Source organism: Callospermophilus lateralis, chromosome 8 (assembly GCF_048772815.1).
Source record: "Callospermophilus lateralis isolate mCalLat2 chromosome 8, mCalLat2.hap1, whole genome shotgun sequence".
Classification (NCBI taxonomy): Eukaryota; Metazoa; Chordata; class Mammalia; order Rodentia; family Sciuridae; genus Callospermophilus; species Callospermophilus lateralis.
In genome coordinates, this window is record NC_135312.1 from 17,681,307 (window position 1) to 17,697,375 (window position 16,069).

Genomic DNA, 16,069 nt, shown 5'->3' on the forward strand with positions numbered 1-16,069 from the left:
GCACAACGGACACCCTGACAAGGAAACACATCAGCAATTACCAGCTCATCCCATAGGTAAACAGATGACTCACAGATGAGGAGGGCTACATCTCGTTATAAGTCTTTGAGACAGATCCAGTCCATCTACAGTAACATTACTTCCTACACTGAATACTTAACAGGACCCTCCCTAGGGACAGTAGCTTCTACTTAAAAAATACACACTTTCCAGGGCTAAGAACAAAAACTGAGCTAATCGGTTTGATAAAGCCCCATGTCACTTTTCACCTCCGAACGTTCATTACAGAAATCACCACGACTGCCTTTACAGCTTGAAAAAAGACAAGGTAAAATACAGGAGGCACCCATTTCCTTAGAGCTGAAATGCATCCATGAATATGGAAAAGCAGGGAGAAAGGGGACAGAACCAGAGAGGAAACAGAATAATAATAAGCAAGTAGTGTGTACTGATCTGAGAAGCATGCCAGAAGTTGGGTTACGATAAATAAGAAAAGCAAAAGTAGATTTGAAACATTCGTTTCCCTTTATTAGCTCAGTGAGGCTGATGTGTACTGCACATTAAAAAAAAAATCACAGGAATTTTCATACAATGAATAAAACCACAACAATACATGTAGAATTGGCAGGTGGAAGAAAAAGCCCAGCAAGGGCTCAACTAATCTCTCACTTTCCCTCTTCAGCATAGTTCAACCAACAGTATTACACTTTCACCTACAAATCTTAAAGTAGCTCTTTCAAATCAGCAGTTCACATTATTGAAAATGTCTGTCACATAGGTACAAATTTAGAATCATCACATTATATTACATGGCTATTCTAGGTCATCTATAGATCAGGTCTTAGACTACAGTGATTGAGGTTCTCGTTACAGCCATCAAAGAAGGACACAGAATCATCACCTACTGTAAGCTCACATCTAAAGGCATGAAAAGGTTTCCTTTTTCAACTGACCCAAACGTCCTACCCCAATAGTGCAAAGTTCCCTCTCTGCTGCTTTGAATGTTGACAGCCCGACTGGTGTTCCTGGAGTCATTTAGCAAAAATTGATTTGGGTGCACTGGAAGAATTAGTCTGCTACATCTCTTTAAAACAAACAACAACAAAAAAAAATCCCACTTTTTCTAAAGCACCAGTTCGGTTACCAAAATTGTAGATGTGGTACTTACCACAGTATGAAGGCAATGGCCTGGGTCATCTAAAAACCCTGCAGATCTATGCTGAAATTGCCTCCTGTGAAGATGGGGTGCACGTGTTCACTGGAAATATTCTCTCCAAAAAAAATAATAAATTAAAAATAAAAGGAACACAGCTTACGTTTCGATGGGCTACCCACAGTGTCTGCATAAGGTACAAATGCTCCACTAATTTGAGATGCGATTTGACATCCATGGAGGAAAACTATCTTCATGGTGACAATATTTGTCAGACTGGAGGGGAGGGGATAAATTAATCCTCAACATGAAGTCTGTAGTGTTGTTTCTTGATAAGTGAGAAAAGAAACCAAATAGTTCACTCATGTCAACAATCCAGGGCGAAAAAGAGAATGTATTTAAAATTGGATCACAAAAATTTAAAGGCAAAATAGAGAACGCATCTGGTCCTTAAACACATAATAGGATTTACTAAATATCGATTTCTTAAAAATAATTTATTGCTCTTAATAGTCTTTTTTTTATTATTATTATTCTACAACAGAAGATACTCAAAATTCCAAAAGAAAGACTGTAAACTTTAGTTTGGCGTTCACAAAGAGTTAAAATACCTGCATTTAACCTACAGAACAACAAGAATTAGGCGGATTAAAGGTGTGTTACTGTTGTAACGCAGAACCTGTGAACAAGTTCTTTTATGTTGTCATAGTATTTTTATTGCTTTCTATCTACTTAGAAATAAGAAGCCAAAAACTCAAGCAAGCATCCGACAGGACAGACAGTGGATTCACTCAGAACACAGTATGCTGGTGATAAATGACTGCAGCCGTCAAAATCCGCTGCATTGGCCTGGGGGTGAGACCCATTGTATAAGATCGTGTTGGGCGAGAGAAAGGAAAAGAACGCTTAAGTAGTAGGTATGTCACATCTTCCAGAAAAGTCACGGGAGCCAAACAGTAATCGAATCTCAATTTAGAAACTTGAATACACACTCCAAACGTCAGTGAATTCCATTCCAGGGACTCCACACTCAGATGAAATCCTGATGCTCAAAATGGAGGTTTTTCTGAAGTTTTTTTTATTGAGTTTAGCAGAAGCAATGTCATCAAGAACAACATCATGGTCACGTCAGAGGCCATGCTAGTGCAAGTAGAAACACTGCTTCTGCAAAAGGCGAGTTTCCCCAATGAAGAGTTTACACTCCCACCTGACAACCGCCATGCATCCTAGGGGAATTTCTTCTGGCTTTATTATTTTTATCATCTCATAATTTATAATAAATAGGCTATCTGCAACTGATAAATATGTCTCTTTAGTAAACAAAGGAATGAAATATCAGTATTTATACAGGATGCATAACTGTAAAAAATACAGATAAATACCATCGTCATACTCTGCCAAGGGAAAGAGATACTGGCTTCAAAGATAGTCTTCAGACACACATTAATTATTGTAAAAATCATACTGTAATTATTACCTCAGCATTTTGTATCAAATTAAAATCACAAAAATTAAAACAGAACAGCATTTTAAAAAGATTTTTGACCTCTATTTTCAAAACTACTGTTGATAGAGAAAATAAAAACATTTCTTAATGGTTACCCATTGAGAGACTTTACATAAAATCATGATATCTTCTAGAAAAATTTTAGATGAGAAAATTTCATTCCCCTAACAAATCCAGTGTATAAAACTTCAAAGAAAAACAAGCAACAAGAAAATGTGGAAAAATATCGCAGAAGTGGTTAATACCTTGAGGGGACTAGGATAGTTTTTGACAAGATGCTCAGATAGAAGCTCACCTAAGAAAGGAGGGATGGATGTGCGTAAAGCGTCATTTTTTTTTTTTTTTTGTAGTTGCACTCAACGGACACACACACTGTCTTTTGTTTTTTGTTTTTTGTTTTTTACAATCAAATATATATAAGCAGTAAGTTCAGCTTCTAAATATGTTAGTGTACAATAATTGGTTCACCTCATAATTACATTTGAATATTCTCGATTAAGAAAAATTTAGCAGTTTCGAAAAGAAGGCTGCATATACAGTGCATAGCTGTAACAAAAAAGAACATCGTTGTATAGTATGTACATAAAATAAAAATACTCCATTTAACATCTGTAAATACTTAACTACATCAGAGAATGTAGCGATTACACTATCTGAACACATCCAGAGAGTTCTACTCAACTCTCCTTTGTAATGTAACACCGCGTCCGCGTCTTGGGAAGAACTGCTGAACGAGCTGCACGCTTGACCATTGACAAGGCTTTTAAGATTTGCAGTGGAAGATCAACGTTTTGGACATTTACATGGGTGTCAGGACAAAGGACGAACTACAGAAACTTCAAAATGTTAGGAAAGTTTAGCATTCTGGTGCCCGTAGCATCCTCTCCCACCCAGATTCCATGGCAAAAGGAAAAGGGAAAAGAAAGAAAGAAAAGGGAGAGAGAGAAAGAAAAAGAGAAAGAGAAAGAGAGCAAGAAGGAGGGAAGAGAAAGAGAGAGAGAGAGAGAGACAGGATGTTAGTTCTATGGAACCTGTGGTTTCTTCGGGATTGTCACATAATCATTAGGTGAGGAGAGAAAGCTTGCTTCAAGTTGATTTTGCACTTTCTTAAAAAACAGAGTGCGGAGGCCGATGTCCTGGACATCAGCAGCTGTCGTATTAGGGTTGTTTTGTGGTTGATTGGTTAGTTTTCTTTCCTTTTTAAATTTATGTGTATATATGTATATATATATATATATATATATATATATATATATATATATATATATATATTTTTTTTTTTTTTCCTTTTGAATAGATTGTGAACATTTTGAAGTTCTAGGTTTTAAGTGTGTCTTCATGGAACTGCTGCCATTTGAAGTGGTCTGCCCTTGCACGTTCTGGTCAGGTGCCCCTAGTCCTCACAGGCACACACACACACACACACACACACACACACACACTTCCCCCAAACCAAGCATGCACATGTGCACACATACCCATACACTTGCATGCACGCATGTACTCACATGAACACACACACACACACACACACACACACACACACACAGTCACCAAGAGACTCCAGGGAAAGCAAAGCTGACACCCATAAATAAACTTGTGCTTACTGGATATCACTCTGTCTCTTGCTTCTTCAGCAGCTCTGCTCATGTAAACCATTGTTGTTGTGGTTGTTCTTGTTCTTGTTGTATTGTTGTTGTTTTGTTGTTTTGTTTTTGTACAGAGAGTGTAAAGGAGGAGAAATTCATAAGTATGACTTGCAATAGTCTGTTAGGGAAGGGCGCGCTGTCCCGTGAGGTATTCACCATCTCTGTCGTCCTCAGCCAGGTAACATGTTACCTGCGCAAGCTTCTCTGAGCTTCTTTCAGTAAACTATCAAAATCCAGAGAGTCATACTTGCTCTTGGTGGAAGCAGGATCAAAGTCATCTGAGTTTGAATCTGAAAGAAACCCAAGCCAGGTTAGATACACTCCTTGCTGGCGGCCATCAACACAAGCATCCCAATTCAAGATTATCCCATTCACTTGCAATTTAGCCAATCAATATGCTTTTAAAAAGCAACCAGATGATAGTGGATATATGCATGTATATATGCAGAGCAGGGAGCCATGAAGTTTCAAAAACATATACCTATCGATTTTTTTTTTTTTTTTTTTAAGATTGAAACACTTCTGAGAGGGTAGGCAGGGCACACTCAATACCTCTGTTTTATAGATAACCATCCTCCTCTTCCCCCTGACATAAGTGACTTGCTTAGGACTTCTCAATAACTTAGATACAGAATTACTACAAACTGGAACTAACGTCCTCCTCACGGGGGTTAGTCCCATTAAGCATACAAGCCAGTTAAGTGGGACAAAGAGAACCAACAGAACTTCTCGTGGTCTCCAACCTGCTATATCCCTTTTGAGGCAGGAGGGACATACAGTCAACCCCTGCATGTACCCCTGAACCTCTATGCACTCCAGCAGCAGAGGCGCAAACTCGCCCCAAATTAGATCCAGACAAATGTTTCAGAGCCCTGGAGGGTGCATTCACCCTCTTTACTCATTAATAGAAGAGAACAAATAAACAGCTATAAATAAAACCAAACTCTTGGAACCTTAAACTAGCCCAAGTCAGATTTTGTGCAAAATTCCACATGCTCCTTCAAATAACGTTTAACAAAACAGATGTGCTTCCACAGTGTGGAATGTAAAATGCAATTCTGTTACATAGTTCTAATTTTTCTCCATTGACATCTACAAAGAAGTCAGATATTTCCTGCTGGTCTTTTGCAAGTGAGAAAGGTTGACTTGGAAGTATAATAAAAAGCCTCTTACAAATACATTCATTATTTGAAAAACATTAATTTGAAGGGAAAACAAGACCTTTCTGGAACACATTAACAGTTTTACTAAAATATGAGCATTCCCAAGTCAATTACAAAAGAAATGCTCCAAGTGATAGAAGAGTGTAATAGATAAAATGGAAGCGCAATCGTTGACAGAATTGTTTTGCTGAAAGAACTGCAGTGCTCCAAGTGCCCCAGCACCAGGCTGATTTTCTGCTGCCCCTGACCCCTTCCATCAACTTTCACTTGCTTAGATTTTAAGACAAGGAAATTCCTTCACTTTTCTTTTTCTTTCATTCTTACCATCCCTTGTTCACGTTTCCCCACAAGATTGTCTGGGTAGGAACAACAAGAGTTGCAGTTTTGCACAGACATAAAAACAAAGATAAAAAGGTTCTATCTTTCCCCAGTAATATCCCAAATACTCAGTTCTTAAATTACACTGGGTATGGCCCTCTTTCATGGTCTAATGAATGGTTTGCTTAGATTACTAAGGCGTCCTGAGCAGCTGTTGTTCAAATCAACTGTTTTTTTTTTTTTTTTTTTTAGAGACAAAGTGTCATTTGGTGCAAAGGGGTTTGAGATCAGCCTCCTTTTGCCTAGTATATCAGGATGGGTGATTTGCCCAGATGGTGGTTCATGTGACAAAAGGCACCCTGAAGCCATCAAGAACATGAACACAAACTCTTCCTTCATTTTGAGAATTTTGAGAATAATTAAATTTCTTAACTTTGGATTATTCTAAGTGACACCAGAACTTCAGTGTTTCTGTATTTTTATTTTCAACAGTTTTTTAATTAGGAAGTGTTGACACCTGTACTGTTGTACAATCATGCTGTGTCACCTAACAGGTAACCTCCCCCCCAAAAAAGAAATCTATTTTGTTGCATGAAATAGAATGTGGTCACATTTCTGAGACAATAATATTCACTTTGCCACTTTTCCTCCCACTAACAGAAAGATGGTGGAACTCAGAAGATAGGAGAAGAATTTTCTAGGAATAACTTAAAAGCCACTCTACTTTTCAAAAGGAATTATTATAAACAATGATACTGTATTAAGAGAAGCAAATCACATCACATTTGGAAACGTGGACACTGGGTAGGTATTCAAATTAATGTTTGTTGAATGAATATATGAATCTCAAAAGCCTGTATATTATTCAAACCATGGTTGAAAATATTTGTATTGGGATCTGGGAATTATTTACTAATAAATGAAGAGGGTGTATGTAAAATTATGCATATATTCAAAATGCTAATAATTTCATTCATTTCTGGGTTAAAAGGAATTCATGATGGATGTGATATTTCACTTTCCTTATATGTTGGAACATCAGTATTACATATAACTACTTCCTGATCAAAAGTTTTACATTCATAATACTGACTCATCCTTCTATTATAATCCTGTAGTCCCAGTATAATTTCTGTGTCTTTCCTCTTTAATATTTTTTTTTATCAAGGTGTATTAGAAAGATCCATTTGCTTATAAGACAAATGGTAGAAAGACACAGATACTGAAGATTCATATAAATCAGGTCTCACGTCCTGGCTTCAACAGAGTGGCCTCTAGCAAGTCACATTGAACTTCAGTCTTATTTATAGAAAGGGCTCAAGAATGGTAGCTGAAATCATCATGTTTTGCTTATTTAAAAATATTGTTAGTTTGACTAGTTTCAATAATAGAAAAATGGGATGTGTAAGCTAATTTTACTTAGAGGAGCATATAAAAACAAAAACTTGGTCCAACCTGTCTAATAAGATGGGTCATTTTACTGTCTTGGTAAAATTAATCTGTATTTCATCACCATCACTTTATTCTTGAAATACATAAAAATTCCCAATTCCTTTAAGAGTCTAGTGTATTTCATTTTCACCATAGTCAGTGCCCGTGTGTGCCCTGAAGCACTTAATTTGCATTCTTCAGGGAATAAAGACAAGACACCTGGGAGAATTTCTTAGAGTTCGAAAGCTTGCCCTGGTGTTGAATCTTCCATTTTAGAACAACTCCAAATTTCTAACTTCCCATTGCTATCATTTTAAATTATGATCACGTTTACTATTTATTGAACACCTATGTTCTGCCAGACACTGTGATAACAGCTCCCCGAACTTTGATTTAAAACAGCCTTCACAACAGTATTGGTAAGGTATTTCACCAAGGAAGAACCAGGAGCTCACGGAGTTGAATCATTTCCCCAAGACCAGTGGTAAGGCAAGTTTCAAAGCGAGGCTGGCAGGATTCCAACGCAGGGATCTTTTGATGACACCATGCCTACTCTCGGAAAAACTGCCTCTCCTGCCACTAGAGAGCTTGAGGGAATTGGAAAATCCCACGCTGCCACAGTGCACATCAAACACACCTCTGAGAAAAGGCAGAGTGAGCTCAGCAATGGCAAAGTTTCTATTGCTGCTGGCTAGGCAGGGAGATGAGAGGAGGGGAGGCAAGCTTCTCAGAAATATTTCAGGGAGGTGCCAGTTCAATTTGGAAATACCATCCAATCCTCCCTCTACCATGATGAATCGTGATCTAAAGGCCCCTCTAGGTAGCTTATTTTAAACTCTAGATGTTCTGAGAGACCAGAAACACCCTGGCCTTCATCACCAAAGGAAATAAGTCAAATCAACTCAAGGCTTCAATCTGTCTTGAGTGTTTTCATCAGCCAACATTTGAACAAATGACTTGCCACGTTTTATATTTTTATCCCTGGGCCTCCATCTCTCTAACAGTCAGCGGCCTCTCCCCTGCTCCACACTATCTGTTTAGCTTGTGAAGTGAATTATAGCATATTCCCTCTGAACAATGCACACCACCAATATCAATTACTCCAGAAGACATCACTTTGTGGAAAGGAAAAAAAAAAAGAAATCCTTGTATTTGGTATTCATTTCTCTCTTTATACCACGCAGGAGTGATAGCAATGATGTCTGCTAATGCTGAGGAATATATGCATATGCTAATTTTATGATTATAATAAATTAGTTTTGAATAATTATGTTACATGCACAAGGCATTTGCCTTCCTTCACTCCTTCTTCAAGGAATCAAAAGGCTTACAATCATCACAGGAGATAAGGAATGACAGGCAAAAGAAGAAAATCAAAATTGGAAAGGAAATTAAGATGTCCACTGTAGCATTATTTATATTATCAAAAAACCAAAGAGTAAATAAATTTGTCTCTAGAATGGAATGATTAAATACAATGGTATTATTTGCCCAATAAAATACTGCATGATCGTTAAAATGTGTTGATAGAGTATTAATCCTATGAATCACATCCTCAAACATAAGAAAGTAGACATTCCAAGACAAACCACTGCAAAGCAACACAGTCAGAGGGTAATAGTGGTTATCTCTGGGAGATGGGTTGAGAGGGAATTTTACTTTTCTTCTTAATAATTTTTATATCTTCCAAATTTTACTCCTTGAATCTATACAACTGTTATCACAAGGGAAACAATATCTGTTCCTTCTCATCAACTGTGAAATGGGGATGACAATGGTAACGTCCACGCCCTACAATAACTGGGGTAATTCAATGAGAAAATGCTCACAAAGCCCCTGGCACTGTGTCCAGCACTTGGACGCGCTCATCTTCTTATCTACTTCAAAGAAAGTAAATGTGGGGTGATGTAGCCTATGAAGCTTTCACTTTTGCCTCTCAACTTGCAATTCATAGAAAATAAGAATATTTTTCAGAGTTTGTGAAATAATAAGGAAGAGAGAATAGGACTGTCTTCTATTCTGTTCCATAAAACAAACATGGCACTGCTAGGTTTACAAAAAGGATTCAGGGTAGGTATGGAAAGGAAAAGCAGATCACAAACACACCCATACAAAAGACATGTGTGTGCACTTTATACACCACAGACACACACACAACACACACAAACACACACACACACACACAAATACACACGCACACAGAGCAGTGTAAGCACCTATGCAGCTAGTACAAGAATTTATTTCTGCCAGTTATTGCCAAAACCTGGGACCCCTTGATTCTGAAACTGTTTCATACATTTAAAAAAAAATTCATTCAAATATTCCCTCCAGTAAAATAAAGTGATGAGATGCTCCAACCCCAGGTGCCTGCAGAGTACGTTTGCTTCCGTTTTGAGCTCTACATTATGGATTCCTCACTCTACGTACAATAAAATCCATACCTAGGTCTGCATAGTTAGACTTGAAAAATTGCTTGCGTCCACAAAAGTACAGCTGGAAGTCAGTTTCGTTCGACCTGCGCAAAGTATATCCATTTTCAAGAGCAGCAAAAGCATCACAGGTGTAGCGGTAGGTAATGAAACCATAGCTGTCTCTGCAGTGGACAAAGAAGAGAAATTCAAAACTGGTTAAGGAGCATTAGCATACAGCACTGTAACCCTTTCTACTTTGGGAGACTTTGCTGGGGCCAACGTCTGAGCTACTGCATCCATTTATCAGTGTGATTGTCCTGTCAAGCAGCTAAATACTTATTTCTGGGACAGGAAATCTCAACTAGAAAGATTAATAAATAGGGATGAAAGAAAATAAATAAGGTTCTGAACTCAACATGTCATCTGTCAAAGCACTTACACTGGCAACTCCCATCCCAGTAATCTTGGGGTCATAATTTTTTACATACGTCAGCTTCTAAACAAGAAATAATCTTGAAGATTCTCACCCATCATCCCGCAGATTTACTGTGCACTCCTCAATTTCACCAAAAACTTCAAAGCGGTCCCTCAGTTCTGTCCGTGTAGTGTCAGGTCTGATTTTACCAACATAAATCACGCGGCGCTCTTCCTATGGGGGCAATGTAAGCAGAGACTTTAGCTAGTTCTGGAGATAGCAAAGACGATGCCCCTCTAGAAGCATCCATAAAGTACAACCATGCCTGAGAGAAACTCACAGAGCATGCCTACTGGAACAAACCACGTACCATGCCCAAGAAAAAACTACCTTGGAATCCAAATTCACTTTCCTTTTCTTCTGTACCATTTTCTTCTCTCTCACCCATGCATGCTTTTTCTGTGTCTCCATTCTTTCCTACTTTCCCTATCCATTTGGTCCTTTCCTTACATGAAATTGCATGTACTGGGAAAGAAATTTGTGCAATGAAATCTTCTCTTTTTATCAATGGATAACTGATTAACACCTATGAAAAGTTTGAATACTTATATCTTGATGATTAATCTTGAAAAATATTACAATATTGACTGGCTTGCAAAATTATTTAATTTCTTACCAACTCAGAATTCTAATAAGGTGTTGTACAAATTTTAACATTCTTACAAAATGTTCTTAAATTCTAACACACACAAAAATTACTTGGGGTCCTTGTTTAAAATACAAGCTATTGGGGTTTATCCCACCTGAACAATGAAAAAAGAAATTGTAAGACAAGGTTCAGCAATCTTCATTTATAACAAGTACATCCCAGTGCATCTGATCCAAGTGGTCTAAAGACAATAATTTGAGAAATGTAGTCTTAGAATGTAGGCCATTTTAAGCCATGAGTCTCTGAAGAGTAAGAACTAAATAAAAGAGGCTATAAATCTCACTTTGCCAATAGATCTGGTCTTATTTTAGGAATAGACTAGAGGGGTGTGGCCTAATTTTCACAATTGAAGTCAATATCATCATAATCTGAAAGTCATCAGCAAGTTGTAACTCACAAAATATGGGAAGAATATTTTATAGCCTGAAGACAGATTCCCTTAAAAAAAAAAAAAAGATGCATTATCTTTCTCAGTGTAAGACGAAATCCTGCAGCTCTTGATCTAAGGTGGCAAAGCCAATGGTGATAATGTCTCTCAAAACTGGGAGAAGGGTTTTAAGAACACATGGAGTTGAGAACAGGGATGTGTTTACCAACTAGTCTCTGTCTAGCAAGGCCAAAGGAGAATAAAGTGAACTTAAGTTTGCACAGGATTCAGTTAACTGAAGAAAAGACCAGGAAACACAGGACCAAACCTAGACTTCACCTGTCTAAGAGTTCTCTCTGGATGCACTGAGAGTCTCCATTTTTGGATGGTAGGAAAGGTAATTTAGGGCTTGGAGTAAAGAGACATCCTACAATATCTATTGAATGCTTTTCCTTTTCATGTGCCAGATATTTAGCAAATGATCTGGCAGATAGGGAGCACATAATGAACACTCATGAAAGGTGACTGAACACTTCACAGACTCGATGCTTCCTGGATGGACGGCTCATCCGTGCTTGGCCATATTTTACATATGCAATACTCTGGTCTCTGTTTTCAGAGTCTCATCTTCAGACTCAGTCATGACATCTCAGATGCTTGACATCTCAGGCTGGCCATCCCCCAGGCATTTTCAAACTGGACCAGTCTTACCAAACCAGGCTCTCCAGCTGCCCCTCTCTTTCACAGGCCCTTGCCTCAGGGAAGTTAACACCATCTAGACAGCTATTCAGGACAATAATCTGAGCACCTCCTTGAAGCATATCTGATTTCTCCTGTCTCCTTCACATTTCCAGTCACTAGGTCCTCTTGAGTTTAATCTCCTAAATCACCTTCTAGTCTGTTTCCTTTATTCCCTCTCCCCTAAGCCAAGCTGCCAGATTTTCTTTCTGGACTAGTGCAACAACCTTGTAGCTTAGATCCCAGCGTCCACATTTTCTTTCTTCCAATCTGTTCTGCTATTGCTGTCAGAATAGACTTTACTAGGGAAACAGGAATTTAATCATGTCAATTACTATCAAAAACATTTCAATGGCTTCTTATAACTTTTAACAAAAAGCATGAATCATTAACAGACCTGGTAGGCAGGCCTAGCATGATCCAGAACTATCTCCCCAGTCCATTCTTTCCTTGACTGGTTTCCAGCCACACTGAGCCTCCTTTGGACCCGGGTATATACCACGTTCCTTCCTCCCCAAGGTCTTTGCACAAGCCATTCTAGTGCTTCCTGGAATATCCTTCTCATACTTTACCCCAAGCCCCTTACATACACTTCCTAGAATTACATTAAGCTTAGCGCTCATTTCCTTTCTGAGACTTGAGAAGAAATCATACATCTTATTAGTTGCTGTCATGGAATGCAGCTATTTCTATTTCTCCTTTGTAGCTCTATGCCCAGTTGTAATTAAATAATTAATGGTTTCTTTATTGTTCAATGTCTGCCTCCCTAGTACCACACAGGACTTCATGAAAATAGAGACCATATCTTTCCTTTTAACCACTCTATTTTAAGTATAACTGAAATATAATAGAATCTCCATGAATAGTCCTTGTAAAAGAAACCAACTGCCAATTAATTAGTCATTTTGACACTTAACCTGTACCCTTAGCCACATTAAAGATGCCTAAGTGCCTTATTCTCCAACACAAAGGAGATTGATAGTTGGGTTGTTGCTTTTATTATAGGAAAAACTGCCCAGGTAGCTCAGCTAAGTGGTGTCACAAAGTGAATAAGTTACATGTTTGCCGCCTTGGAGGTCTTAAAAAATGACCTCTGGAAGTCAGAGGTGGTACTGTACTGAAATACTGAGTCCAACATAATTCCTCTGACAATGGCTAATGAGCCTACAGAAGTGGCCAGATGAAGCAGAGCACACTGCTCAGGCTGCCTGGTCCATTTCCATGTAGATTGTATGTCTCAACTGAGGGCTGTGGTTGTGCTGTTCCACAGCACCCAGCACATCCTGGCAGTTGATGAGTAGAAGTGGATGGTGAGGCTCATGCTGGAGCAGTGCACACACATCAGCAAGGCAATCACAACACCACATTCCATTCTCTTTACACAGCCAGCTTCAGCCAAACAGCCAAATGGGATGGGACTGTTATATAAACTTAAATTTCCTGGCGCCTGCTTGCATGCGTGTTATGGATTTTTTTTTTTTTTAATGAGCCTTTTAGGAAAGTTACTACTATATAGAGGGAAAGGAGAGGGAAACGCAGAAGGAGAGAAAGAAATTGAGCCATAGCAAAGAAATTGCTCAGCTACCATTATGGGAATACACACAGTCTATGTATTCAAGGAAATTTGAAGCTAAAGCTAAAATCAACCATATGTACACCCATATGCAGACATATAGGGGCTGCTCCTGAACTGCAGTTTTACACAAAGTTGTATGCAGCAATGATCCACAAAAGAGAAGATGAACCTAGAGGACCTTTTAGAATGGACACTGATACATTCTGCAGGGAAAAGAAGAGACAAACTAGAGGGAAAAAACAGGAAATCCAAGGGCAGTTCTGCAATGGTTTAAATTACCTTTTCATCTACCATCTCTCTTTATGAAACATAGGAATGGGACCAGGCCTTGCTATTTTGCAGTCCCTTACAATGAGCAGAGACTGAATGCATGTTGAAATTTTCATTTGAGAAAATTATTGAAGGGCTTTGTTTTCCAAGTGCTAAAAGGGAAAATAGAAGGCATCTAAAGGTCTAGAACGTAAAGACAAAAATCTTTCCAAGATTGGCCAAGATGTCTAGCAAAGAACCAATGCTTTTTAACATGTTTCAGTTGTATTAGACAGATGAATAGATTTCATATCTTTAAAAAACCTTAACATTTGCAGCCAATTTTTCAAGACATTAATTTCTAAATAGGAGATGAAAGGAAAAGAAATCAAAATGCTTAATAACATTTCCAACTTCTTAAAGGCTTGAAGGAACTCGAAACCTTTGGAAAAAGCTCCTTGAAAAATGATTTTAAGGCCAGTTTTCACTATTGAGGAGGACGGAACATTTATCAAATAACTTTTAGCTTCAATTTTCGCAAAAGCTAGTTTGCTGATGGGTGGGTAATAAAATTGAAGATTTACATTGTGTTAACAGCTATACTAAATCCTCGTTATACCAAAACACAGGAGATAGATAAAAGGAAACAAAAGTGACCAAATTAACCACTTTGCTTTACCAAAATCTTTATCAAAAACAGCAGAGAGCCTCCCAGTTAGCCAAGGAAAACAAACAGTGGTTGTTTCTCATCAAACAGTGAGCTGCTTAGTAAAAAAAAATACTAAGGAAAACCAGAAAGCAGTAGGGAGATTAACACTTATTGCAATATGACTTCCTTGAAAAGCCTCAAGATAGGGCTGGAGGTGTAGTTCAGGGGTAGGGAATGTGGTTAGCATGCTTCAGACCATGAGTCTGAGGCCTAGCACCATATACACAAAACCAAAATTCCCAAGAGATTATGAATACTGGGGACAGGAAAGGGTGTACAAAGGTACCCTACTAAAGACAAAGCAAGAGAGGTAAGTGGTGAGATGGGAGGATATGGATGGCAGAAAGAAACACCAGCTCTCTGAAAAAAATGCATTTAAAGTCTTTGTTTTCCTTCTTTCTCTTTATACTGATCATACTCATCTAATTCAGAAGTCTTGCAATAAGTGTTTGCTACTCAGAGGCGTCCTTAAGGGAGAAACAATTTTCCAGTCATTTTGCAGTCACCCCATTCAATACTACCCAGGAATCTTCCTGCTTGTCATGGAAGGCTAATGTGAATAAATCCAGCCTCCTCTACTTCAGAGCTACTGTCCAACTAAAAACCAAGATGCAAGTAAACACACTGTCCAGTCAGAAAATATGAAACATGGCAACTACTTTCAAATAAATGTAATTGAAGTATAATTAATGTATGAAAAGTTGCACATATTAAATGTCTAGTTGGGGTGATACACACACCCCATCCCAGCAGTATAACCAAGATAGTAAACTTATCTGTCATCTCCATAAAGTCCCTTTGTGTTCTCTCTCTCTCTCTCTCTCTCTCTCTCTCTCTCTCTCTCTCTCTCTTTCCCTCTCAGGAAAGTTACTACTATATAGAGGGAAAGGAGAGGGAAATGCAGAACATATAACATGTAACAGGAGAACAATCCTTTTAGCATAATTCAAAGAGCACATTATCACATTATTTACTATAGGGAATATGTTGTACAGCAGATCTCTAGAATTGGTCCATCTTACCATGAAACTGAAATTTTGTAAATACTGAATTTAAAGTTGCAATCTGATATTATAATCACACACACGAAACTGCTTCTTAAGAAGGCTTGACTCCTCCAGCACTGAGAGAACATGGGTGTGGTAGGCTGATAGGCTACAGTGAAGACCTGATGCATGTCCTTCAAAAAGAATAAGTGAAACAACTTCATTGTTTTCCATTTGGAATAAGTTTATGGTCATGGGTGATGACATACTGTTCCTGGCTCCAGGGCTGCATAGTGACCAACAAAAAAGAGCAATGAAATGGATGGCCACTGCCCAGGCACATCTGGGTTTGGTTTTAAGCACTGAGCCATATCATAATGTCTAGATTTGTCCTTTAAATTAACATCCCATTATCATGTTTTCTGGCAGGAAACTGTGCAGATTGCAAATGCAGTTGGAAGTAGAATGCACCAAGAAATTAGAGCAGCAACAGTTTAGACAGTAAGTACTAAATTCTGGCTTGCAGAGCCCAATGTAATTTGAATTATTTCAAGTTTAGGAGACATAGAAAGGCAGAGAGTCAATTGGCTTTTGAGAAAGAGTTTAGGTGGGAATTGTAAGAAAATAGCTGAGGGGCTGGGGATGTGGCTCAAGCGGTAGTGCGCTGGCCTGGCATGCATGCGGCCCG

General features: G+C 38.4%; 1 protein-coding gene across 4 annotated transcripts in view; it reads right to left on the reverse strand.

Moving 5' to 3' along the window:
* Positions 1 to 502: 502 nt before the first annotated feature.
* Positions 503 to 16,069, reverse strand: part of Ppargc1a (PPARG coactivator 1 alpha) — a 107,084-nt gene continuing 91,517 nt past the window's right edge. For 3 of the 4 annotated variants that reach the window (XM_076865366.2, XM_076865365.2, XM_076865367.2), the window contains exons 11-13: positions 10,160 to 10,281; positions 9,663 to 9,814; positions 503 to 4,599 (exon numbers count right to left, since the gene is read on the reverse strand). In XM_076865366.2, coding sequence (XP_076721481.2) covers positions 4,496 to 4,599; positions 9,663 to 9,814; positions 10,160 to 10,281 — 378 coding nt within the window. In that variant the 3' untranslated portion in view covers positions 503 to 4,495. The remainder of the gene's footprint in view (positions 4,600 to 9,662; positions 9,815 to 10,159; positions 10,282 to 16,069) is intronic. The other variant, XR_013092208.2, reaches the window with a different exon arrangement.